At 42.8% G+C, this 26373-nt stretch overlaps 1 protein-coding gene across 6 annotated transcripts in view; it reads left to right on the forward strand.

Moving 5' to 3' along the window:
• The first annotated feature begins 4154 nt into the window (after positions 1–4154).
• LOC110522814 (Rho guanine nucleotide exchange factor 28a) overlaps positions 4155–26373 on the forward strand; it is a 111268-nt gene continuing 89049 nt past the window's right edge. For all 6 annotated transcript variants that reach the window (XM_090234068.1, XM_036976985.2, XM_036976986.2 and 3 more), the window contains exons 1-4: positions 4155–4531; positions 11089–11132; positions 19138–19294; positions 19689–20105. In XM_090234068.1, coding sequence (XP_090090194.1) covers positions 11100–11132; positions 19138–19294; positions 19689–20105 — 607 coding nt within the window. In that variant the 5' untranslated portion in view covers positions 4155–4531; positions 11089–11099. The remainder of the gene's footprint in view (positions 4532–11088; positions 11133–19137; positions 19295–19688; positions 20106–26373) is intronic.

Raw genomic sequence — 26373 nt, forward strand, 5'->3', positions numbered from 1 at the left:
ACATTCATTAGGCTACATAATTTCCTCTTAACCAGAAGATGCCTCTCTAGGAAAGTAAACCATGGTAGATTTAATAGATCCGTTTCACCTTCTATTGAGTATTGGTTGACTTCTATTTCTTATGTGGCCTTGCTTTCATTGTTTGTTTATTTTTAGGTCTGCAAAGCTGCTGCAAAGGGGAGATTTCCTGACTACATGATTAGGCTTTGCTGCTGTGCTGAATGAAAACGGTTTTCAAGCCCCTGGAGTATTTATGCATTTCATTAGGCCCATAATCTCCACTATTGACATACATTAAGTAACCTCTAACCTGTTTGCTGTTTGTGCATACTTTCTCTTTCTGCATGCTTACACACAAATAAAGCAAATATTATAACAATGCACTCACAATGATGTATCACTGTAGTTTCACTTGAGGCCTCACACCTCATTTTAAAGTGAAAAACACTGTTCATCTAAGGCATATTGTGCATGTCTAAAGTAGAGATTACCACTACTTGAAAACTGATTACCCCTACATGAATGAAAAACGTGAACTTTAGGTCAGAAGTCAACTATTTCATACACAATATATTCCATACACTTATAACATGCTGTCTGATCAATGAGAAAAGCCTTGTAGGTCTAAAATAAGTCTGAACACGAAAAGTTGAGAATGAGAGAAATGGTTTCTTTTCCAGCCTTCTATGAATAAAAATGTACAGCATCCCAAGAGAGATAGGGATAGCTTTTACACTGTTTCAATTAAGTTAATGAACCAATTGCACCATCTCAAACCAAACACGCTTTGTGACTTTCCAGTGTTTTTGAGAGTGGTGGTCAAGGGCCAGATGGGTAGTGGGGCTTTTAGCCTACGAGAGGGGGCTGGGGTAGGGGGGTGGGTAACAAGGGAGTAGACCATGCCATGCTGCTGGATGGCACATATGCGTCTTCTAGTCCATATGCCCTAATGAACAGTATTATCTGTGGGCTTGTTGTCAGCAATCCCATTCACAGCGCCTGGGTCCTTGTGGGTCCTTTGTGCCTCCCATGCCTGGTCCTCTGCCTCCTGCTTTTTGGTGCTGGATGACCGTAGCCCATGACGTGATTTCATGCAACACAACCAGCCACGGCAGAGGGTTTGTCACAGGATCCTCTTTTGTACTGTTGTTTAGTTGTCTGTTTGTTTTCAGAGTCTCTAATGAGGGAGATCAGGGGTTGTGGCCTGCCACTGGCGCAGTACGGGACAACAGGGGGTCAGCAGGATAAAAAGCTTCCAGGTCAATAGCATGGAGCAAATCATCTCGCTCCAAAATCTATGTCACTTATCACACGCAGCTCAAGCCTGAGTCACCTTATTTCCCCAGCATACGGTGGACAGTCACACGATAAGTCTGCCCTCCTGCTGTGACCATAACTCATACACCTCACACCATCTACAGAATAGCCTACTGACTTGCATGTTAACTCAGCTAACATTTGAGTCATTTAGCAGACATGCTTATCTAGAGCAATTTGGGTTAAGTGCCTTGATCAAGGGCACAGTGACAGATTTTTCACCTAGTCGGCTCTGGGATTCAAACCAACAACCTTTTGGGTTACTGGCCCAACACTCTTAACCACTAGGCTACCTGTCGCTTAGCTATTGAAAGAAGGATGCCGAGTTAACCGCACCCCTCTACCAGACTGAATGATGTCTAGTTAACCGCAACCCTCTACCTGACTGAATGGTGCAGAGTTAACCGCAACCCTCTACCAGACTGAATGTGTTACATCTGCCCCTGCCACGCCCTCTACTTCTCATCCTGTGTCTCCCTCTGTGTGGGTGTATCTGATTGTGTGAGTGGAGACAGGTGTGCTGGAGTCAGAGCAGATCCCCACCAGCTGCAACCTGTTCCATAATCAAGACCTCTACAAATACTCAGCCCTGCCACTTCCATGCTGTCAGATTATAGCCTCTGCTCAGTCAGTCTGCAGGTCAAGCCAGTTGTGCCTGCATAGAGCTTATTATCTTGTGGTGCCTGGTTTCCCTAACCTGATCCTGCTTTTCTCTCCACCACAGTTTAGTTCGCTCTGACTCCGGTCCCTGTCGCCAGTCCCATTGTCTCGTAAGTCCTGCTTCCCTGCCCTGGACCTCCGCTCTAATGCTTCCTTGGATTCCGCCTCGGACCTGCTTACCCTGCCACTGCTTCCTTTGCACCAGCCGCAGCCTCAGTTCCTGGTTCCCTGCTACAAGCCCCCCCCCCCCCCCCCCCCATCCATCACTTTTCAATAAATACCTCATCACTGTCTCCTCGTCTGAGTCTGCACTCGGGTTCACCTGCTCAACCCCGCGTAACAGAATGATGTTAAATCTGATTATTGGTGCACACTCATGTATGTGTCTGGAAGATGCCACAACCACAATATACTGTGAAGTCTTTCAACGTGTACATTTAATCAGAATGACAATATATCATCATACATTGTTGACTTCATAACAAAAATTGGATGTGTCAACAAAACCAACATTTTGCTGATGCAGAAACCAACTGGGACCCAGGCTAATAGAGAACTGTGTTTTTTAAATAGTGTATGACAAATACATGTGGATAACATAAACATGTCTTATTTAATTTATTTAACCTTAATAGAAAATAAAACATGTCAATGGATGTAAGATGAAGTTAAACTGATCTAAATTTCAGTTTTTACTCAAGGTCTTTACTCAAGGTTGTACCGGTGTTGGGTAAATGGGGGTTATATCTGCAGCTAGGGCATTTGATCCCAGTTTATGATGTCATCTAATGACCACTGGGGGACAGTATAGACCAATCTGACATACCGGCACTTGAATCGAGTTCATGACGAGTAGCTGAACTAAACTTTTTGCTATTGAACGTGTCTCATACAATGAGTTGGCAAATCTGATTGTACTAACAACATATGAAAGTGTAGTTTTGTCTTTAAACAAAACTATTTAAAAAGTTCATTTTTCAGATACTGGGTATAAGAGAAGCCTCTGAGAAAACAATGTATTATGCAGTATATGCAGTCATATGTCATCATATGCACATGTTGGACTGGTCAAAAAAACTATTATTCTACAGGTAGCATATGAATCATGTTGCCTGCAGATGGCAGACCTTGTTAAGTCTAATCACCTTAATGAATTAAGTGTTGTCAGAGATGGAAGAGGAAGCGAGACACCCCATTCACTTTTTTTTCTGGTTCAATAAAAGTCAATAAACTAAGTAGACCAGACCCAGCTGCTATTGCATTTGTGTTTTTTTCTCTCCAATGGTACACGGACTGAGTGAACTATCTTCATTTAGCCACCACCTTTGGTGTTGCCATACATTTCACACATTTCTTCATTAACTCAGCTGAATAATTGCTGCAGCCAATTTGGGTTACAATGGTACCACTGCAGTGGTCTCTGCCTGGTCTTCAACTGTTTCCACAGCCCCCCTATGCGTTGTAGGCATACTCATAGGCTGATGTTAATTTATGGTTTTACTGCTGCTCCTGTTGCTGTTGCCGATGAGCTGTAGCCTAAACTAAAGATATTCTCCATTCAATATTTGCTCAATGTTAGTTAATGGCTAAAGAGCAGGAAAGGCGGGCACTCCATTTGGTCTCCCTTTCATTTCCTCCCCTGTTGCTATGGGCACTAGTACGAGTATGACCTTGTATACACGAGTGCAGCAACAAGTTAGTGGAGAACAGCAAGATATCTGTTTTCAGTATGGTTGGGGGTTGGAGGCTCCAAGACTGGTCACTTATAGTGGACCTTATGGAAGGCCAAGCAGAGCAATAGAAAGTGCAAAATTCACTACCCATGCATATTTAGTGTTTTGGATCGCATACTCATCCAGCTACCCATGGAAATAAACTGTTCCATACAGATGAATTCTTATGTTATTACTTATTAATTAGGCTACCATTTTACCATGCAATAGGCTACTGTAACAAAACAACCGTTTTTGGGAACAGTTTTAACATTTTCAAAAGACTATTGTCTCTTCAGAAGGCAGTGATAAGGGAACCTATTATATTCAATACTATTATACTATTCTATTCTATTCTATTCTATTCTATTCTATTCTATGTACATGGCAAACAGACTCCCACTCATCACAACCTCACCTGTGTATGAAAAGGGTTCTATCAAGTTGCGTCATTTCTCCCATCTCATCCAGGTCTGTGAACACGTGACGGTGTTATTGTGGCTCTCGCCGTGGACGGTGAACGGGCGAGGAGAGACCTGCCTCTTCACGGATAGAGGAGGGGCTGGACCGTGGTGCGGGGTGGAGGACAGGACGGATTGAACGAAGCCTGGCAGCCGTGCTTTGGAAAACCCACTTCTCCAAAAATAACGTTTGACTACATTCTTCTTACCGAACGGAAGACTTCACAGAATAGATTCGCTTATTTTTCTCAGTTTTTTTTTACCATTGCTTATTGGGGAAATGACTAAACCATCAGACTTTTAGGAGAAAATACATTGGAAAGTGTCGCTCAACTTTCTACACAGGAAGCAAGGTCTAACTGCAGATTGCGGACGACTCAGGTAATGTCAAATCCGAGAACACTAGCGCTTTACACCTACTCTTGCAAAACATATATCCAGACAATGTCGAAATATAGCCTACACGTAGGCGATGTCTCTTTGTCAACATTGATGAAGGGATTCTTGAAAGGGATTCTTGAAAATAAGTCACTATTATCTAACATGTCTAAAAGTTGTTGAGCAGAGCAGAGGATAGAGGTACAAGATGAAGATGCTGAACGAACGTTACTTGCTTTCTGCATAGCTTTCTGATGCCACTCAAAATTCAAGCACTTGTATGTTACTTCTCTTTCAATAGGACATTGGCATAGTTCAGCTGACTGCGTCTATAGAAGGATAATGTTGATGATACAATGTCTTATAAATACATAATCACACCTGTATAATGAAGTGTAGACTACTGCTGAGGTTGGGCTCCCTCTCTCTAGAGTCTAGTTCCTCTCAAGGTTTCTTCCATACCTCTGCAGTTATTTGCCACTGACATCCTGCGCTGTTCTTTCTGGGTACTTAGGTCCAACCAGGTTTTTGTTCATCACTTTGTAACGAATGCAATACAATAACAAAAAATGTGTCAGTTCCTAATGTATTGTTAGAGAAGGTCATTGGCTCCGTTAGCCTGGATAAGGATCCATGTTTGAGAGTGTAGTGAGAGCGTTTATAAGGCATTGTGTGTATTGTTGATTATCTAAGAGCTGTTTCACTTCCTCGTATGAAATGATATCCTGTTGGTGGCCTGGACTGACCTGGCGTGAGAAGGTTATTTTCCACACTCTCTGGTTCACTGGAGAGGAAAGAGGAGAGGGAGGGGGGAGGGGGGGGGGGGGGGGGGGGAGTGATAGATGATAATTATTGTTTTATTTAGATAGGGAAAGGAGGTGTAGAAGAAGGATATGGACGAGTGGGAGGAGGAGGGGAGAAGGATGATGAGGGGAGGAAGAGAAGGGAAGGGAGAAGGAGGAGGAGGAGGAGAATGGGAGGAGGAGGAGGATGATGATGAGAGTGAAATGTTAGATGATTGTTTGATCTGTGTAGTTGTTCTGTCAGAAAAATGTACCATATTCTATTGAAACCTGCTCCTTAATAACATAAAATAGATAACGTTGCCACAACCATAAAATTCATCATATTTCCATATCAGCTATCTTATAAAAGGTTGCAAAAAGTGAGCTAATGGAGCACTCATGAGGAAGACAAAGAGTTCAGCCGTAGTTTTAATAGGTTATACTGTCTACAAAAATCGAATCAAATCACATTTTATTCATCACATGCTTCGTAAACAACAGGTGGAGACAAATAGTGAAATGCTTACTTACATTACAGGCCCTGACCAACAATGCAGAGAGAAAGAAAATAGAGAAGAAATAGAAAAGTTAAACAATTAATAATTCAAGTAATAATAAATGCACAATGAGTAATGATAACTTGGCTATGTATACTGAACAAAAATATAAACGCGACATGCAACAATTTCAAAGATTTTACTTAGTTACAGTACGTATAAGGTAATCAGTCAATTGAAATAAATAAATTAGGCCCTAATCTATGGATTTCACATGACTGGGCAGGAGTGCAGCCATTGGTGGGCCTTGGAGGGCATAGGTCCACCCACTAGGGGGCCAGGCCCAGCCAATCAGAATGAGTTGTCCCCAACAAAAGGGCTTTATTACAGACAGAAAAACTACTCAGACGATCCCGCAGGTGAAGAAGCCGGATGTGGACGTCCTGGGCTGGCGTGGTTACACTTGGTAACCAGTTTTGAGGTCAGCTGGACGCACTGCCAAATTCTCTGAAACGATGTTGGAGGCAGCTTATGGTGGAGAAATTAACATTACATTCTCTGGCAGCAACTCTGGTGGACATTCCTGCCAATTGCACTCTCCCTCAAAACTTGAGGCATCTGTGGCATTTAGTTGTGAGACAAAACTGCACATTTTAGAGTGGCCTTTTATTATTCCCAACACAAGGTGCACCTGTGTAATGATCATGCTGTTTAATAACCTTCTTGATATGCCACACCTGTCAGGTGAATGGATTATCTTGGCAAAAGAGAAATGCTCCCTAACAGGGATGTAAACACATTAGTGCACAACGTTTGAGAGAAATAAGCTTTTTGTGTGTATGTAAAATGTACGTTATTTTTTTATTTCAGCTCATGAAACACGGGACCAACACTTTATATTGCGTTTATATTTTTGTTCAGTGTACATGTGGTACCAGTACTGAGTCCATGTGCAGGGGTACGAGGCAGATACTGTATGTACACAACTAGGAATAAAGTGACAGATAAGAAACAGTAGCAGCAGCGTATGTGATGAGACAAAAAGGTTAGAGCAAAAACAGTCAATGCAGATCGTCCGGGTAGCTATTTTGTTAACTATTTAACTAATTATTTAGCAGCCTTATGGCTTGGGGGTAGAAGCTATTCGTTTCCTAGACTGGGGACTTTTGTTGTGCTTCTCTTGACAGCTGTGTTACATTGTCATCATTCCACCTTGCATCCTTTTCTCAGGGGCCATTAATCATTCTCTAATGCATAACTGAGTATATAGCTGGGTGTTCCTGAGAACAATCTTACAACCACACCTAAGTGGCCAATGTGCCAAAGACAATGAGCTGGTACATTTTCTAATTACCAAATAGTATGGTGAAATCAAGATTTACCTGTTCAGGTGATGTACGGTTGATGTGGGTGATATCATGTGAGAGGAAACAGATTTGTTCACACTTGACCTCTCTGGACCTTCACATTTGAAAATATTTCTGGCACATGACCAGATGTCAAAACTAGTGTTCCTTCTGGTTTTGACGTTTTTGTACTCTACTGTGTGCTGTTCATTGTTCACGTTAGCTAGTCTCCTCAGGGCCAGTTCTAGTGTCTGGTTTGTTACACACAGACACACTGAAGAGGTAGAGAGGTCAGGGGTCAGTGTTAGGAGGTCTTTTTCAAGGAGAGTGGAGTGTGTTTTTGTTTGGGACCTATCTTGTGTGTTGTGTAACCCAAAGTCTAAGGCCTAATAGGAAAATAGGCATGCAAATAAAGCAGGGAGTCCCTCTCTGACTCCTATATGGCAGCACATGGCTCATCTGGCCAGTATACACACACTACTTGTCCTGAGCTTACAAACAGCCACCCTACACAGTACACACATAAACTGTAGGGATGGGGGAAACATCGATACAGTAGAGTATCGCAATATTATTTTTGCCTATTTTATATCGACAAGTAGCGATTTGTAAATATATCTCTCTATTTTTTTGCTAGGTAGTTAACGTTATCTATTAGCTAGTGCAAGTTGGTCGTATCAAAACTTTGGTATTTCTCATCCTATAGTTTGTTCTCCATCATATTTTTAAATGTTTTATGTGTGCCGGCAGGTTTTCAGCACTTTTACTTCCAAAACATGTTTTTCCATGGCTCTCTTTTGTCCCTCTGCAGCAGACATGTAGTGAGCAATATGTTTGGAACATCGAATCACAATAAAGTTGCAGTATCGAATCGTAATACATAAAAAATCACAATGCATATAGAATCATAATACATATGGCATCGGCGCCTAAGTATTGTGATAATATCGTATCATGAGGTCCCTGGCAATTCCCAGCCCTAATAATAGGTTACCCTACACTCATATTATGGAAGTTCACTTTTCTATCCACAGTTTAAAAACAAACCTGACCCCACAGTCATGATAATGACAATACCATGATAATGACAATACCATGATAATGACAATACCATGATAACGATAATACCACGATAATGACAATACCATGATAATGACAATAACATGATAATGACAATACCACGATAACGATAATACCATGATAATGACAATACCATGATAATGACAATACCATGATAATGACAATACCATGATAATGACAATACCATGATAATGACTATACCATGATAATGACTATACCATGATAATGACTATACCATGATAACGATAATACCCTAATGATAATACCATGATAATGACAATACCATGATAATGACAATACCATGATAACGATAATACCCTAATGATAATACCATGGTAATAAAAATATCATTATAATCATAAAACGATGATAATAACAATACCATGATTATGATCCTACCATGATAATGATAATACCATAATGGTGATACCATGATCATGATAATATCATAACGACAGTTCCATGATAATGACAACACAAAGATGGAGAATACCAGATAATAGTAGTACCTGTTACAGGATCAGAAGGATCATGCCCCAGCCTGTGGCATCAGGACTTTCTTTATTGGCAAAATAGCTATAGTAAGTGAAAAGGACAGTGCTATTCATTTTTAAAATTTGATTTTATTTGCCTTTATTTAACTAGGAAAGTCAGTTAAGAACAAATTCTTATTTACAATGGCGTCCTACTAGAAGGCAAATGGTCTCCCGCGGGGACGGGGGCTGGGATAAAAATAAAAATATAGGACAAAACACACATCATGACAAGAGAGACAACACAACACCGTGACAACTCTCCAGCACACCACTCAGTTTATCACCTGTCAGAATCTTCTGGTGAATCACATGGGGTTGTTTTGATGTTGTTTTCGAGCCTTTTATTGTGTAATGACAGCTCTTTTTATAGGCCTGAGGCAGTAAAAAGTGAGATTGTCCAGTGTTTTACATACACTGTGTACAAAACATTAGGAAAACCTTCCTAATATTGAGTTGTACGACCCCTTTTGCCCTCAGAACAGCCTCAGTTCCTCAGGGCATGGACTCTACAAGGTGTCCAAAGCGTTCCACAGGGATGCTGGCCCATTTTGACTCCATTGCTTCCCACAGATGTGTCAAGTTGGCTGGATGTCCTTCGGGTGTTGGACCATTCTTGATACACAAGGGAAACTGTTGAGTGTGAAAAACCCAGCAGCGTTGAAGTTTTTGACACACTCAAAACAGTGCGCCTGGCACCTACTACCATACCCCGTTCAAAGGCACTCCAATATTCTGTTTTTCCAATTCACCCTCTGAGTGGAACACACACAATCCATGTCTCAATTGTCTCAAGGCTTAAAAATCCTTCTTTAACCCTCCCTTTCATCTACACTAATTGAAGTGGATTTAACAAGTGACATCAATAAGGAATCATAGCTTTCACCCTGATTCACCCGGTCAGTCTATGTCATGGAAAGAGCTGGTGTTCCTAATGTTTTGTACACTCAGTATATTTCCACACTATGAGGTTGGAATAATACTGTGAAATTGTGAAAATTATGATAAGGCCTTTTCAGCCTGTTTTGGTAGGATTGAGTTTTTTCCACCAGGCATTAAATGAGTTAATAGACCAGTAAGAAAGAGACCAGTAAGAACCTCTCTTCCAATAACAGCTAGTTTTCAGTTTTCTCCTCCCCACTTAGACCACTCCCAGACAGTCCTAGCAACATTCTTGCTGGAGAAATTGTTCTTTGCTAAGAATCAATTGAAAACAATCACAGTAAGGTACTTAATTGTTACCCAGAAAGGATTTGATATTGAGATCAAATGGCTGCATTGGACACACGTGGAAAATGTAAATAATGGAAAAAGGTTTCTTGGTTGCTTTCTCCTCATCATCCCCTTGTGTCTAGACTGAGCGATGCCTCTATAGTGCTGACACCATCTCTCTGTCACTCTGCAGTCATGCAGTATTAACACACACACACTGAGAGTGAAGTCACAGCGGATCAGGTTTAGGCATGTGGCTACAGTTCCACTTACAGCACAGTGGCCTCCATTCCTGCAACCTGCCACCAAATAGAGAGAAACACAGCACATACTATACCGTGCACAGACAGACTATACAGTACACAGCACATACTATACCGTGCACAGACAGACTATACCGTACACAGCACATACTATACCGTGCACAGACAGACTATACAGTACACAGCACATACTATACCGTGCACAGACAGACTATACAGTACACAGCACATACTATACCGTGCACAGACAGACTATACAGTACACAGCACATAATATACCGTGCACAGACAGACTATACAGTACACAGCACATACTATACCGTGCACAGACCGACTATACCGTGCACAGACCGACTGCACACTAAAGCCTTTCATTTCAAACAATTCTCTTATTCTGGGCAGCTTAAGGTAACATTTTCTAGACACAGACAGACAGATTGGATCACTGTTTCCCATGGAGAAAAAAGAGAGAAATATAAATTGAGGGAGGAATGGAGGGAGGGGGAGATGGGATAATATCAAAAGGATAACAGTGTTTCATAGAAGACTTCATGTTCTGACAGACCAGGATGATGAGAGGATTAGGTTGTGTCTCGCACGTAGAGTAGAGCCTTGTGATTCTGAAGCTCCGACTGCCCAATTAATGAATCAGACTTAGAGAGAGGTTTGGACCCATTCTGGGCTACAGTACATGGCATGCTGATCAGGGTCTTGATGGTTACACTGGGTCATTAGTCAGATGCAGGGTTGTGGTTACATATTGGTTATTTGCAGTGTTTGGTTTAAAGTCTATGATTTAAATAATATAATAACATGCATGGCCCTTTTCTTATTGGTTCATCAGATGCTCAGAACATGGAGCTGAACAGAGGAGAAGTACCTCTATATGTAAGTACTGTTCATCCTTCTCCTTCTCCTTCTGTTCATCCCCCTCTTTGTGTCTCCTCTCTTTGTCCCCACTCTGTTTCCCCCTCTCTGTGTCCCCTCTCTGTTTCCCCTCTCTCTGTGTCCCCTCTCTGTTTCCACTCTCTCTGTGTCCCCTCTCTCCGTTTCCCCTCTCTCCGTGTCCCCTTTCTGTTTCCCCTCTCTCAGTGTCCCCTCTCTCTGTTTCCCCTCTCTCAGTGTCCCCTCCCTCTGTTTCCACTCTCTCAGTGTCCCCTATCTCTGTTTCCCCTCTCTCTGTGTCCTCTCTCTGTTTCCACTCTCTCTGTGTCCCCTCTCTCCGTTTCCCCTCTTCTGTGTCCCCTCTCTGTTTTCCCTCTCTCAGTGTCCCCTCCCTCTGTTTCCACTCTCTCTGTGTCCCTTCTCTGTTTCCCCTCTCTCAGTGCCCCCATCTCTGTTTCCACTCCCTCAGTGTCCCCTCTCTCCATTTCCCCTCTCTCCGATTCCCCTCTGTCTGTTTCCCCTTTCAGTTCCGTTTCTCTCCCTCTGGTTGGTTGTTGACTGTATGGCCTTGTGTTGATGTTGGGCTACAGGTGAAATCTAACCCTGGTGTGTTACACTCCCCTGGGATATAAACCTTTACACACAGCCTGTTCTTCCAGATGGGCTTACTGAGCCCACTAAAAGCCCATGCTTTTATACATATATGTGTGTGAGTGTGAGGAGAGAGAGAGAGAGAGAGAGAGAGAGAGAGAGAGAGAGAGCATGTGTGTGTTTGATAAATAGTGTGTTCAAGTGTTAAGGGAATAGAGATAATTAAGGTATTGTTTATTGTTTCTGAGCCGGTAGGGCCAGACCTGAGCGTCTATATGCTTTTTCCAATACATGTGTTTTCTGTTATAGGTGAATGAGGAGTGTGTTTTCAGAAGGTCGCTCCTCATTTATTTTCATCTAGTGTGAAATGACTCGCTCTCTCACTCCCTCTTAGTCCCTGTCCCTGTCCCTGTCTCTGTCCCTGTCTCATATATCCACTTTCTGTCTTTCTCCTCTATCTCACTTCCCCTCCCTCTCCTTTCCTCCCCTTCCTTTTCTATCTCCCTCTTCTCCTGTGTGGTAGAATCCTGGGTGGGCCAGCCAGCTGGCCAGGTGCTGAAGCGTTGCCAGATTTCTGGTGGGCAGAGAGAGAGAGAGAGAGAGAGAGAGAGGAGAGAGAGATTGAGAGAGAGATTGAGAGAGAGAGAGAGATTGAGAGAGGGAGAGAGGGAGAGAGAGAGAGAGATTGAGAGAGAGATTGAGAGAGAGAGAGAGAGAAGAGTGGAGTATCTGTTTGTTTCACTATGCCACCAATGTTTCCTTTCTGTTATTGAGAGCCTGGTTTCCTGAGGTTTGGTCTGTCTATCATGGAACACGTAACATTCATGATTCATATGCCAGTTTTCTCTAGTTCATTATTTGTTCATATTATTAATCTCTGGTTGCAGAACTCTTAAATTCACTAGTGAGCAGCAGTGACATTTTTACAACACTGTTCAGTATAAATACTCACAAATTCCCACCTACTCTTAGTAGAGTTTACTAGGTTTTATCATGTTTCAGTTTAGTCCTCCCTGGTATAGTATGAAAATAATGAACCATTAAGGTTGAACATATACTTCTGTTTTACAAGGTGAGGTGTAGTCTCCACCCTAAGGTCCCAGCACTGCCGCTGTAGCACCTCTGAATGAGAGCCAGACATCAACGCTCTCTGCTTTGTGGATGTAAGCTGTGCTACATTTCACTGATTTAAAGACTGTTATTATAACTGACCTATTAAAGTTTTCTGGTGGAGCAGACCCACACAGTGACAACACAGAGCCTTGACTCTCACCACACCACAACGTAGTCAGTACAATGGACAGTATTGAATACTAGGTAGATGTTCTTACTGTGTAATTGCCTGTGTCTGGTGATTTGTGGTTTGTTCTGTGTGAAGGTTCAGACTGAGATTTACTGAGTTTGAATGAGATGAAGTGTCTGCATTTTGTTGTGTGTGCCTACTCCCGTGCTGCTTGGCCAGGTGTGTGTGTGTAGGTGGGCATGTGTGTGTTTGATACTGTGTGTGTGAGGTGATCTGGCAGTGCTATTGTTGGCTGGCTGTGAGAGATCACCTGGTAGTGGACTGGCAGGCTGCTGGTGTTTTGGGTTAGAGGAGAGGCATCTGAGGCCTTCTCATAGGTCGAAAGCTGTCACAGAGAATTACTTGACAGAAACACAGAAACAGAGCATCAATTGTCTTTGCTTCTTTAAAAAGTTAATGATGATTATTTCCTACCACTTTTGAAACAGAGATAAAAGGTATACATTTTGGTGTGTATGTGTGTGTGTCAGGTGCCACTATGCTTTGATAGAGGGGGTAAAAACTGTTGGTTGAGCCTCGGTATCAATCTACTGTACATACAGTTGTGGTTAATGATTACTGGAACCTTTTAGTGTGTCAGATAATGAAGGCAGTGTGTTAGCCATGCTGGGTTCACCCACCTGGGAATAACAGCAACAGCTCACCATGTCCTTTATCAATGGATGATTAGCAGCTCAAGGTACAACAATAGAGGACCCTTGGATGCACATGAGGTCTACCACATAATGTGTTTGGCTTACATTACCTCGTAGTTCCACTAATACAGACCTAATCTTCTGCACCAGCCATTCAGTGCAATCGGGAGGAAGTTTCTAGACTTCAATTTAGACATGATTGTAACTTGAACTTTTGTGTATCGTTCTTCACACATTCTGTAGGTTTGCACAACAATTCAGGTTACTGCTGCACATTATGTAAGAAAGAATCCATGGCCATAAACCCCTAGAATCTGTGAGAAATGCTTATGATGCCACAAGAGTTTTAGTCAGTCAGTTTGACGTTTACATTAATGTGTCATTAGTGTGCTAGATTTGTTCAGAGGAATGTGGCTCAGGCAGCTCTGCTGTGTACTGTAACGTTACTCTGTTCCGATGCTCAGACACCCACAGTCCCCCACCATGAAGGCCTGACAGGGATTCACATTCTAGAATGTACAGTACATCAAGGTTCCTTTTGCCTTGTCATGTGTCTACTTCATCGTTCTGGAATGATATCATGACGTTTGAATATTTCTAATATTTTCACCTATCATTATTTCAAAGGATACAGTACATTTTCCCACCTCTAAAATGTATTTTTCCCATGCTTGATTGATTGTCTTTGAATAATCTTGAGATGCTTTGTGTGTAGGCTACTCATACAAGCCTATTGTACATGTATATGTCCTGGAAGTTGGTATGGTAATTAAAATGGCAGAGTTAAAGATAAATAAAAATATTAATGACATTTGGCAGAAGCTTTTATCCAACTTACGTGCCTACATTTTACGCATGGGTGGTTCCAGACGGAATCGAACTCACGACTCTTGGCGAAGCGCCATGCTCTACCAACTGATCTACACAGGACCAAGTTCTATGTTGGAAAAAGCAGAGTTCTAAGCACTGTGGCCTCAGATGGTCTTTGATCAAAGCTGTTCCATGAAGTCATTAGTTTTTAAAAAAGGCCATTCAGATCAGTCCTGTTCTGATTCTATAAGAGGATTTGAACCTGGTCGTCTACTTCAGATCAGTCCTGTTCTGATTCTATAAGAGGATTAGAACCTGCTCGTCCACTTCAGATCAGTCCTGTTCTGATTCTATAAGAGGATTAGAACCTGCTCGTCCACTTCAGATCAGATATGTCTTGTTCTGATTCTATAAGAGGATTAGAACCTGCTCGTCCACTTCAGATCAGATATGTCTTGTTCTGATTCTATAAGAGGATTAGAACCTGCTCGTCCACTTCAGATCAGTCCTGTTCTGATTCTATAAGAGGATTAGAACCTGCTCGTCCACTTCAGATCAGTCCTGTTCTGATTCTATAAGAGGATTAGAACCTGCTCGTCTACTTCAGATCAGTCCTGTTCTGATTCTATAAGAGGATTAGAACCTGCTCGTCCACTTCAGATCAGTCCTGTTCTGATTCTATAAGAGGATTAGAACCTGCTCGTCCACTTCAGATCAGATATGTCTTGTTCTGATTCTATAAGAGGATTAGAACCTGCTCGTCCACTTCAGATCATCTACACACTTCAAAGGGCTCAGTAGAACACAGTGTGTGTGTGTGTGTGTGTGTAGTGTGTGTGTGTGTAGTGTGTGTGTGCGTGTGCGTGTGCGTGTGTGTGTGTCGTGTGCGTGTGCGTGTGCGTGTGTGTGTGTGTGTAGTGTGTGTGTGTGTGTGTAGTGTGCGTGTGCGTGTGCGTGTGTGTGTGTGTGTGTGTGTGTGTGTGTGTGTGTGTGTGTGTGTAGTGTGTGTAGTTGAGTCTTGCCAGCATATCAGATGCCGCTTCTGTTTTTCGTATCATTCTTGTTTTGAGGCTACTTGGCTACTTCATGTATTCAGGCCAACTGGTGTTGAGCTTTACACTTGTTGTTGTTGTTGCTGCAGTAGGCTAGATCAGGGCTGGCTTCCTACTGTAGACGTCACCTGTGTGTGTGCTTGTGATCCCTCAGGAGGGAGATGGTTCCTGGTCTCCTAGAAACTATGGATGGGTTGGTGTGACCTTGCTGTTGTTGTTTTCATCACCATCATGAGAGCATGGTGAAGATTCAAGCCATGTTAGTTAGATGGTATGTTGGTTAGGGCTTTGTTTTGCCTCCCCAAAATAGTCTAAATGAGGAAGGCTGCCACAGAAAAACAATCTTCATTCAGCATTTACCCTCAAGCTTCTACTTGGGTGTAAATTAACAACTTCTACGCCCAAGCCATAAGACTGCTAAATAGTTAGTTAAATAGTTAACATAATATCTTCTACCCCAAGCCATAAGACTGCTAAATAGTTAGTTAAATAGTTAACATAATATCTTCTACCCCAAGCCATAAGACTGCTAAGCCATATCTGCATTGACTCATCACATATGCTGTTACTGTCTATTATCTATCCTGTTGCCTAGTCACTTTACCCCTACCTACATGTACATATCTACCTCAATTACCTTGTACCCCTGCACATTGACTTTGTATTGGTAACCAAGTTATCATTACTCACTGTGTATTTATTCCTCTTGTTATTCTTTTTCTATTGTTTTTCTCTCTGCATTGTTGGTCAGGGCCTATAAGTAGCATTTCACTGTTAGTCTCCACCTGTTGTTTACCAAGCATGTAACAAATAACATGTGATTTGATTAGATCTTCAGTAGGAAGTGACCATTTTTGGGGGCTTCAGTCCCCACCATCATCGTTTTCCACAATGATCCCGTTTTGTCTAAAATCCTCGCACCTTCCAGGGAGTGGAGGTGAGTACACCGGTAATAATTCAGTGTCACTCGATCCGACTGTGTCACAGCGTCACAGCTTAATGATGTGGCAGGCCTGGAAGGCTGGAGCAGAGCAAAGGCCATGGATCAACGCTGAGACGTCAGTCTGCCACCCTTTCACACACACAACCACACAACTCTCTCTCTGCCTCTCTCTCTCTCTCACGCACGCACACACACACACACACACACACACACACACACACACACACACACACACACACACACACACACACACACACACACACACACACACACACACACACACACACACACACACACACACACACACACACACACACACACAATAGGAGCCAGTCTGCCACCCTACCCTCTCACTGTCTTCTGTCCCTCAGACCTTAATAAGTACACAGTGTCTGAACACCTTGTGAATCTGGTCTTATCAAACTAAATGAGAAAGAAGGGTTATCTTGTTCTTATCAGTTGCAGGTCAATACACTGGTTTTCTACCTCTCAAGCACTCCTTCATATTGCCTTCCTCTTCCTTGTTCCCATTCAATAGATTTAGTGTTGGGTGGTTATGCTGAAGTGGTTAGTGTCTATCTTACTGTTGATAACATACACTACATTACCAAAAATACAGTACCAGTCAAAAGTTTTAAAGTTTTAAAACTATTTTCTACATTGTAGAATAATAGTGAAGACATCTAAACTATGAAATAACACATATGGAATCATGTAGTAACCAAATAAGTTTGCCTTGATGACAGCTTTGCACACTCTTGGCATTCTCTCAGCCAGCTTCATGAGTTAGTCACCTGGAATGCATTTCAATTAACAGGTGTGCCTTGTTAAAAGTTAATTTGTGTAATTTCTTTCCTTCTTAATGGTTTGAACCAGTCAGTTGTGTTGTGACAAGGTAGGGGAGTATACAGAAGATAGCCATATTTGGTAAAAGACCAAGTCCATATTATGGCAAGAACAGCTCAAATAAGCAAAGAGAAATGACAATCCATCATTACTTTAAGACATGAAGGTCAGTCGATACGGAACATTTCAAGAACTTTGACGTTTTCTTCAAGTGCAGTCGCAGAAAGCCTCAAACGCCTTAAAGGACTGTCACAGGAAATGAAGACGCAGAGTTTCCTCTGCTGCAGAGGATAAGTTCATTAGAGTTACCAGCCTCAGAAATTTCAGCCCAAATACTTCAGCCCATTCTACTGCCAATGTTTGCCTATGCAATTGCATGGCTGTGTGCTTGATTTTATACACCTGTCAGCAACGGGTATGTCTGAAATAGCCGAATGCACTAGTTTGAAGGGGTGTCCACATACTTTTGTGTATATATTGTGTAAGTGGATAAGATATCAGATTTTGATTTGATGACTAACGTCTGTGTTTTGTTTTGTTTTCCGCTGTCATTTGTGCTTGGGGTATTTCCCATTTTATGGTGGAGTTCATTGTGATTCCTCCTTCAGACAGATTATTACTCAAGGAAAACAGCCATGCAAAAACAGCCATTCGGAAATATTAAAGTGTGGTTGCCTTGGTGTTCTTATTGGTCCATGACATTTTTATTGTTCATGGGTCATTTTCCTTGGTTCAATAGCCTGTATCTGGCGGTCAGTGAGCAGTGAAATAGCTCTGACCTTATAGCCAGCCAGGCCTATGTTGTTGTTCTTCATAATGATGTGTGTTCTGTGGGAAAGTATTGTCAAAGATCACCAAAGCTCTGTGTATAACTCCTAGCCAGATTAGGGCTGGTCTCTGTGACATGTTGATGTCCCTCTGTCCGTCCTCAACTTTTCCACTGACTATGCAGCCGTGTGATTGGGCGTCTTTCATGTGGGCATCAGGTTACAGCTGTAATTTGTATCCCACCCTTCTCGTCTTCAGAGAGAGGCCTCCACCTCCACCGATACTAATTATGGAAGGAAACAAAATCCTCCACGTGAAGGAGGGCGAGAGAGCGAGGAAGGAGGGAGAGAGAGGAGAGAGAGAGTGTGATAAAAAGAGCAAGATGGGTAGAGTGAGAGAGGGGTGAGAAAGTGAGAGATGGAGAAAGTGTGAGGGTGAAAGACAGAAGAATCAATCAACAGAGATTTGTCAAGAGAGGGGGAGAGTTAAGGATGAAGAAGAGAGAAAGCAAGGGATAACTTGTCTTTGTGTTATAGCTGAAGAGGCAGTTTGTTCTGCTGGGTGAAATATGGGTGGAGGAGTGGAGCATTCCCACAGTCACAAAGATGGAGGAGGGTGTATCTCTCTCTCCCTCTCTCTCTCTACCTCTCTCTCTCACTCTCTCTATTCCTCTCTTTCTCCATAATTAGCTCTGAAGGACCTCTCAGAATCGAGGAAATGGAGGAAACGTCTGAAAACGAGTGAAAATAATCAAAAGGCTTTAGCGTGAGGAAGAGTAGAAAAGAACCTTTCAGACGCACATTTTCTCAACAAGCAAGAGAAAGTGTTTAATCCTTTTGCTTGAATTCTCCAGCGTTGCATTATTATGGCTGTTCAGCGAGGGGAGGTAGTAGTAAGTAGGTTATGAATGGTGGCCTTGAAGAACAGTCACAGGAATGTGTTGATTGGATGTGTTGAATGTGTTGTCCATCTTCTTCTCCTTTACTTTGTTCTTCTCTCTTGTTAGAAAACCAATGAATGATTTCACACAGTTTAACCCTGTTTCCCTCTCTCTCTCTAGGGCCAGGTGGAGGTCCGTGCTGTGTTACAGGTTCCAGATCTGGACAGGGAACCAGAACAGACAGAGTTCTATGTGGTTCTAGAAGGTTCCAGACTAGCCCATGTTGCTGTAGTTAAGAGAGCGGAGGATGGAGAGTCTCTTTGCTTCACAGTTCCTGGTGAGTCCCACCATTTATAGTGTCCACTGGTCCCAGATCAGTCTAACTGTCTCACACAGAGCTACTGACTGAGGTTAGAACAGAACCCTTAGGGTCACTAACTTCCAGTTATCAGTAGTTCCTCTTTTGCTCTTATAAGTTCAGGTCAACATAACAGAGATTGCAATAAATCAGTAGATAGCAGCAGTTTGCCTAACCTAATTAAGACCATCCATGTTGCTGTGTCACAAGCTTCAATAGAAATCATGTTTGGGAGCAGAAAACTGTTATTGCTGCACAGTGTCCATATTAGGAGTGTGTCAATGTTAGAAGGACTTGTGTCAGTCTCATCGGGAGTTAGCACTTATTGTCATATTTGATCCTCAGTCATCTGTTCGTCTCCTCTCCTCCACAGGTCACGACCTCCAAGAGACCGCCTCTGTCACAGTGTATCGTCACACAGAGGACGGAGCCAAGCCTTGTGGAGGCGGGGCCTCCCTGAGGTACGTCTGTGATTTGCCACAGGAAGTGGCCGAGTACCTGCTAGCCAACAGCGACTCTTTGAGTCCCCAGAGCCACCTGGAGGTTCTGAGGAGGGTCTCAGCAGCTCCAGGGGAGGGGGACATGGAGGGTGACATGAGCGCCGGTCCAGGAAAGGAGCACTCTCTGGGGCAGACAGAGCAGGAGGAGGAGGGGGTTAGAGGTGGGAGACCCAGACCTGATCCACTGATAGAGTGTCATCTCAGGGAGATGGATGAGAGGATAACCCAGGCCGTGGCTAACCTGAACTACCCTTTGGAGTGGAGCGGCAAGGCCAGCCAACCTAGAGAAGGTAACCAACCATACTACTTGGGCTTTTTACATAGGGCTTTTCCAGTGCTGCTGTGGAATAGCCCTATGACTAGTGTAGTGGGGTACGTGAGTTGTGGTTGGTAGGGAATCTGACCATAAACCGCTTGTTTTGGAGCAGTTTCAGCAAGTGTACTGTACTAGCTTTCCCAGATGATTTCCAATACCTTAGAGCTTGAGACATTCTGTACACATTTCTACTTAGCCTATAGATCTATGTCATACAGATTACAATTAGTAACAGGCAAGGAAGATATGACCCGAGACAGTTATCCATGATCAGAAAGAAAAATCATCAATGTGTTATTTTCTACAATTGAAACAACGATTGATGATAGTTACTGTGTAGGCTTACCTAGCCCGTGCCGGATGTTCCGGTTTTCAGGGGAAATGGGAAGTGAGCCTGTGCTTTTTCGTCTTCTCTAACCCTAACCCTAACCTATTCAGATGATTTACAATACTTTACAGTCATTACATTTCAGGTTTTTTTCTGGGTCAAAAAGGGGCTTAGGTGGTGGGTGGCAGGGGGCATGGCAATGGGTGCTACGAAATGGCCCCCATCTTGGCGGTGTAGAGAAATGTTTGCATTATTAAGCCAATTTCCTATCAAGGCACAAGGTGAGAGGCAGATGCAGACACAGGAGGCAGATGGTTGGAGTCTTACAATGTTTAATAATCCAAAGGGGTAGGCAAGAGAATGGTTGTGGACAGGCAAAACAGTCAAAACCAGATCAGAGTCCAGGAGGTACAGAGTGACAGTCAGGCGCGTGGTCAAGGCAGGCAGAATGGTCAGGCAGGTGGGTACAGAGTCCAGGAACAGGCAAGGGTCAAAACCGAGAGGACTAGAAAAAAGAAAATAGCAAAAAGGAGTACGGGAAAAACACGCTGGTTGACTTGACTAAACATACAAGACGAACTGGCACAGAGAGACAGGAAACACAGGGATAAATACACCGGGGGGAAAAAACGACACCTGGAGGGGGTGGAGTCAATCACAGGAACAGGTGAAATAGATCAGGGCATGACATTTCCTGCAATTCTACAATTCTGAGAGAAAATGTTGGGTTTTAAATTTAATTCCTTTCAATTCTATGCATTTCACCATGGCTAATGCGGTGTATTTTTGCTTAAATAACAAAATCAATACTGCTATATTAATTGTTTGGAGAATGTTCAATTCTCCCTGACTGTCTAGATTTTATTTTGGTTATTGTTAGTTGTCAAAGATTATATTATAACAAAAATATGCCAATATCTTTTTTTACATACTTTATATCTGGCTTTAGTCATTTACGTTTATACAAAGTGTTATTCCATCCCAAAATATATATAATGTATATACATACATATATATAAACTTTACCCGGCCCGCCCAAGGATCTCAATGACAGAAAAATCCCTGCATTTCAGAGAGTGACATGTACTGTATTCTGTCGGTAGCTAATGTGAAGCAATGGAATGTGTAGATATGAGGTAAACCGATTCTGGCACTAAGACCACACTCAACGAGCTGTATAAGGCCATAAGCCAACAAGAAAATACTCATCCAAAAACAGCGCTCCTAGTGGCTGTTGATTTTAATGCAGGAAAACTTAAATCTGTTTGACCTAGTTTCTACCAGCATGTCACCTGCGCAACTAGAGAGAAAATAATTCTCGATCACCTTTACTCCACACACAGAAACACATACAAAGCTCTCCCTTGCCTCCATTTGGCAAATCTAACCATAACTGTATCCTCCTGATTACTGCTTACAAGCAAAAACTCAAACAGGGCGTACCAGTGACTAAGCTACAGGACTGTTTTGCTAGCAAAGACTGGAATATGTTCCGGGATTCATCCGATGGCATTGAGGAGTTTACCACATCAGTCACTGGCTTCATTAGCAAGTGCATCGACAGTGACCATACGTATATATCTCAAACAGAAGCCATGGATCTGCCCTGCCTTTCTAAAGTTTCTGAAAGCCAACTTAATAAACAGATCACTGACCATTTCGAATCCCACCGTACCTTCTCCGCTGTGCAATACGGTTTCCGAGCTGGTCACATGTGCACCTCAGCCACGCTCAAGGTACTAAACAATATCATGACTGCCATCGATAAAAGACAGTACTGTGCAGCCGTCTTCATCGACCTGGCTAAGGCTTTCGACTCTGTCAATCACCGTATTCTTATCGGCAGACTCAATAGCCTTGGTTTCTCAAATGACTGCCTCACCTGGTTCACCAACTACTTCGCAGACAGAGTTCAGTGTGTAAAATCGGAGGGCCTGTTGTCCGGACCTCTGGCAGTCTCTATGGGGGTACCACAGGGATCAATTCTCGGGCCGACTCTTTTCTCTGTATAGATCAACGATGTCGCTCTTGCTGCGGGTGATTCCCTGATCCACCTCTACGCAGACAACACCATTCCGTATACATCTGGCCCTTCTTTGGACACTGTTAACTAACATTCAAACAGGCTTCAATGCACTCCTTCTGATGCCTCCAACTGCTCTTAAACACTAGCAAAACCAAATGCATGCTTTTCAACCGTTTGCTGCCCGCACCCGCCCGCCCGACTAGCATCACTACTCTGGATGGTTCTGACCTAGAATACGTGGACAACTACAAATACCTAGGTGTCTGGCTAGACTGTAAACTCTCCTTCCAGACTCATATCAAACATCTCCAATCCAAAATCAAATCTAGAATTGGCTTTCTATTTCGCAACAAAGCCTCCTTCACTCACGCCACCAAACTTACCCTAGTAAAACTGACTATGCTTCCGATCCTCGACTTCGGCAATGTCATCTACAAAATAGCTTCCAATACTCTACTCAGCAAATTGCATGCAGTCTATGAATCACAGTGTCATCCGTTTTGTTACCAAAGCACCTTATACCACCCACCACTGCGACCTGTATGCTCTAGTCGGCTGGCCCTAGCTACATATTTGTCGCCAGACCCACTGGCTCCAGGTCATCTATAAGTCTATGCTAGGTAAAGCTCCGCCTTACCTCAGATCACTGGTCACGATAACAACACCCACCCGTAGCATGCGCTCCAGCAGGTATATCTCACTGGTCATCCCCAAAGCCAACACCTCCTCTGGCCGCCTTTCCTTCCAGTTCTCTGCTGCCAGTGACTGGAATGATTGCAAAAATTGCTGAAGCTGGAGACTTACATTTCCCTCACTAACTTTAAACATCAGCAATCCGAGCAGCTAATCGATCGCTGCAGCTGTACGTAGCCCATCTGTAAATAGCCCACCCCACCCACCCAATCTACCTACCTCATCCCCATATTGTTTTTATTTACTTTGCTGCTCTTTTGCACAACAGTATCACTACTTACACACCATCATCTGCTCATCATCATCTGCTCATCTATCATTCCAGTGTTAATCTGCTAAATTGTTATTACTTTGCTACTGTGGCCTATTTATTGCCTTACCTCCTCATGCCATTTGCACACACTGTATAGAGACTTTCTTTTTTTTCTATTGCATTATTGACTGTACGCTTGTTTATTCCATGTGTAACTCTGTGTTGTTGTTTCTGTCGCACTGCTTTGCTTTATCTTGGCTAGGTCGCAGTTGTAAATTAGAACTTGTTCTCAACTAGCTTACCTGGTTAAATAAAGGTGAAATAAATAAAAAATAAACATTATTTTGTGGTGCCCCAACTTTCTAGTTAGTTACATTTACTTGATTAACTTAATTAGGTAATATTAATTACAGAGAAATTATTTTATAGAATAGCATGTCATATCACTTACACCGTTATAGAAAAGACACGACAACACTGATCTAAAGGCTAGAGCTGCTGCTTTCAAGGAGCGGGACACTAACCCGGGCACTTCTAAGAAATCCTGCAAATTGTATTTGTCACATGCGCCGAATACAACAGTGAAATGGTTACTTACAAGCCCTTAACCAACAGTGCAGTTCATGAAATAGAGTATATTTTTTAAATAACACAATAACAATAACGAGGCTATATACAAGGGGAACCGGTACCGAGTCAATGTGCGGGGGTACAGGTTAGTCGCATCTTCCGATACTTCAACCTTGACGTCCACTGCTATGCCGATGACACCCAGATCTACCTCAGCACCAAATCTCTCCTCAACCACCTCTGACCCACATTGAAGCCTGCCTCTGCAATGAAAACATGGATGCAACAAAACGTTGTCAAGCTCAACAGTGATAAAACGGAACTCCTCCTCATAGGCAACATATCCACCCTCACTGTCTCTCCCTCCCCCCAACACACACAACCTTGGTGTCATCCTGCACACCACCCTCTCCTTTGACCACCACATAAGACCGACTGTCAAATCCTCATTCTTCCACCACCGCAACATTGTCGCCCCCCTCCCCTTACCCTACCCCACCCCACCCCTTACCCTAAACCGGCTTCGTATCCAAACCCCGTACATTATACTGATACATCACACTCTTTCCCTTCTTTGAGCCCACCGCTCCCTTTGTTCATGTTTTTTTACTCTTATGTTGTTTTGTTTTCACTCCTGTTTTTTTTGTTTCATTTCTACGTTGTAAAGCGACTTTGGGTCCTTGAAAAGCACAAAATAATTCCCATGTATTATTATTATTATTATTATTACCACTATGGCTAAATTCAAACTATGCCCTCTTGGACACAAAAGTAATTATCAAGTCTATTTCAATGTATCAAGCTAGTGAAAGCATAAGAACATTAGTCTATATCATACTGAGAAGGCAAGGGTGAAGATGGGGATACAGAAAGGTATCCACTCTCTACAGTGTACATACAGACCAAGTTCACCCACAGCTTCTTACATAAGAGTGACGATTGTGTTTGGTAAATCGTGCCGTTGAATGCTTACCCGTCTCTTCGGAAAGGTCACGTATTGTCTGTGTGCCTGAGTGTCAGTCTACATTAGGAGACAGGAATCTCAGTTGGCTCTGTCGCTCTCCTCCCTGTCTTTCTCTCTGTCTCTCTCTGTCTCTCTCTGTCTCTCTCTCTGTTTCTCTCTCTCTCTCTCTCTCTCTCTCTCTCTCTCTCTCTTTCTCTCTCTCTCTCTCTCTCTCTCTCTCTCTCTCATTCCTCTCACACTCTCTCAGAGCTTCAAGCTCCTCAGTGTCCACAATTACTAAGGAATTATCATGGTCCACACATGATAGAAGGCAAGACAACGTCTCTTCCCACTCAAGACAGTGAATAGAGTCGGCATGGGCCCTCAGATCCTCAAAAAGTTCTACAGCTACACCATTGAGAGCATCTTGACTGGCTGCAACACCGCTTGGTATGGCAACTACAGAGGGTAGTGCGTACTGCTCAGTACATCACTGGGGCTAAGCTCCCTGCCATCCAAGACATCTATACCAGGTGGTGTCAGAGTAAGGCCCTAAAAATGGTCAAAGACTCCAGCCACCCAAGTCATAGAGCGTTCTACCCTTTTTGCATAAACTCATTTGACTCATCACATACGCTGCTGCTACTGTTTATTATCTGTATACATCTACCTCAATTATGTACACAACTACCTCAATTATGTACACATCTACCTCATATTTACACATCTACCTCAATTACCTCATACCCCTGCACATCGACTCTGTACTGGTACCCTGAATATATAGCCAAGTTATCGTTAATAATTTTTCTCATACTTTTTTTTCTCTCTGCATAGTTTTGATTTGATTTTCTAAAAACAGAATTTGAAAAGCTTATGCAAATTTGACATACAGTACATCTGATGCCTTTTAGAATTGTTTTATAAATTAGTTACTGTACATCATTCACCCCCCAAAATTTGTTGACTGAACTTTGACCTGCACTGTACACTACATGACCAAAAGTATGTGGACAGCTGTTTGTCGAACATCTCATTCTCTCCACTAGATGTTGGAACATTGCTGCAGGGACTTGCTTCCATTAAGCCACAAGAGCATTAGTGAGGTTGGGCACCACTGATGTTGGGCGATTAGGCTTGGCTCACGGTCGGTGTTCCAAAGGTGTTCGATGGGGTTGAGGTCAGGGCTCTGTCCAGGCCAGTCAAGTTATTCCACATTGATCTCGAAAAACCATTTCTGTATGGACCTCGCTTTGTGCACAGGGGCATTGTCATACCTTAACAGGAAAGGGCCTTCCCCAAACTTTTGCCACAAAGTTGGAAGCACAGAATTGTCTAGAACGTGATTGTATGCTGTACCGTTAAGATTTCCCCTCACTGGAACTAAGGGGTCTAGCCCAAACCATGAAAAACAGCCACCAACCATTAT

The sequence above is a fragment of the Oncorhynchus mykiss genome, chromosome 5 (genome assembly GCF_057628025.1).
Source record: "Oncorhynchus mykiss isolate SJ-2025 chromosome 5, ASM5762802v1, whole genome shotgun sequence".
Lineage (NCBI taxonomy): Eukaryota > Metazoa > Chordata > Actinopteri > Salmoniformes > Salmonidae > Oncorhynchus > Oncorhynchus mykiss.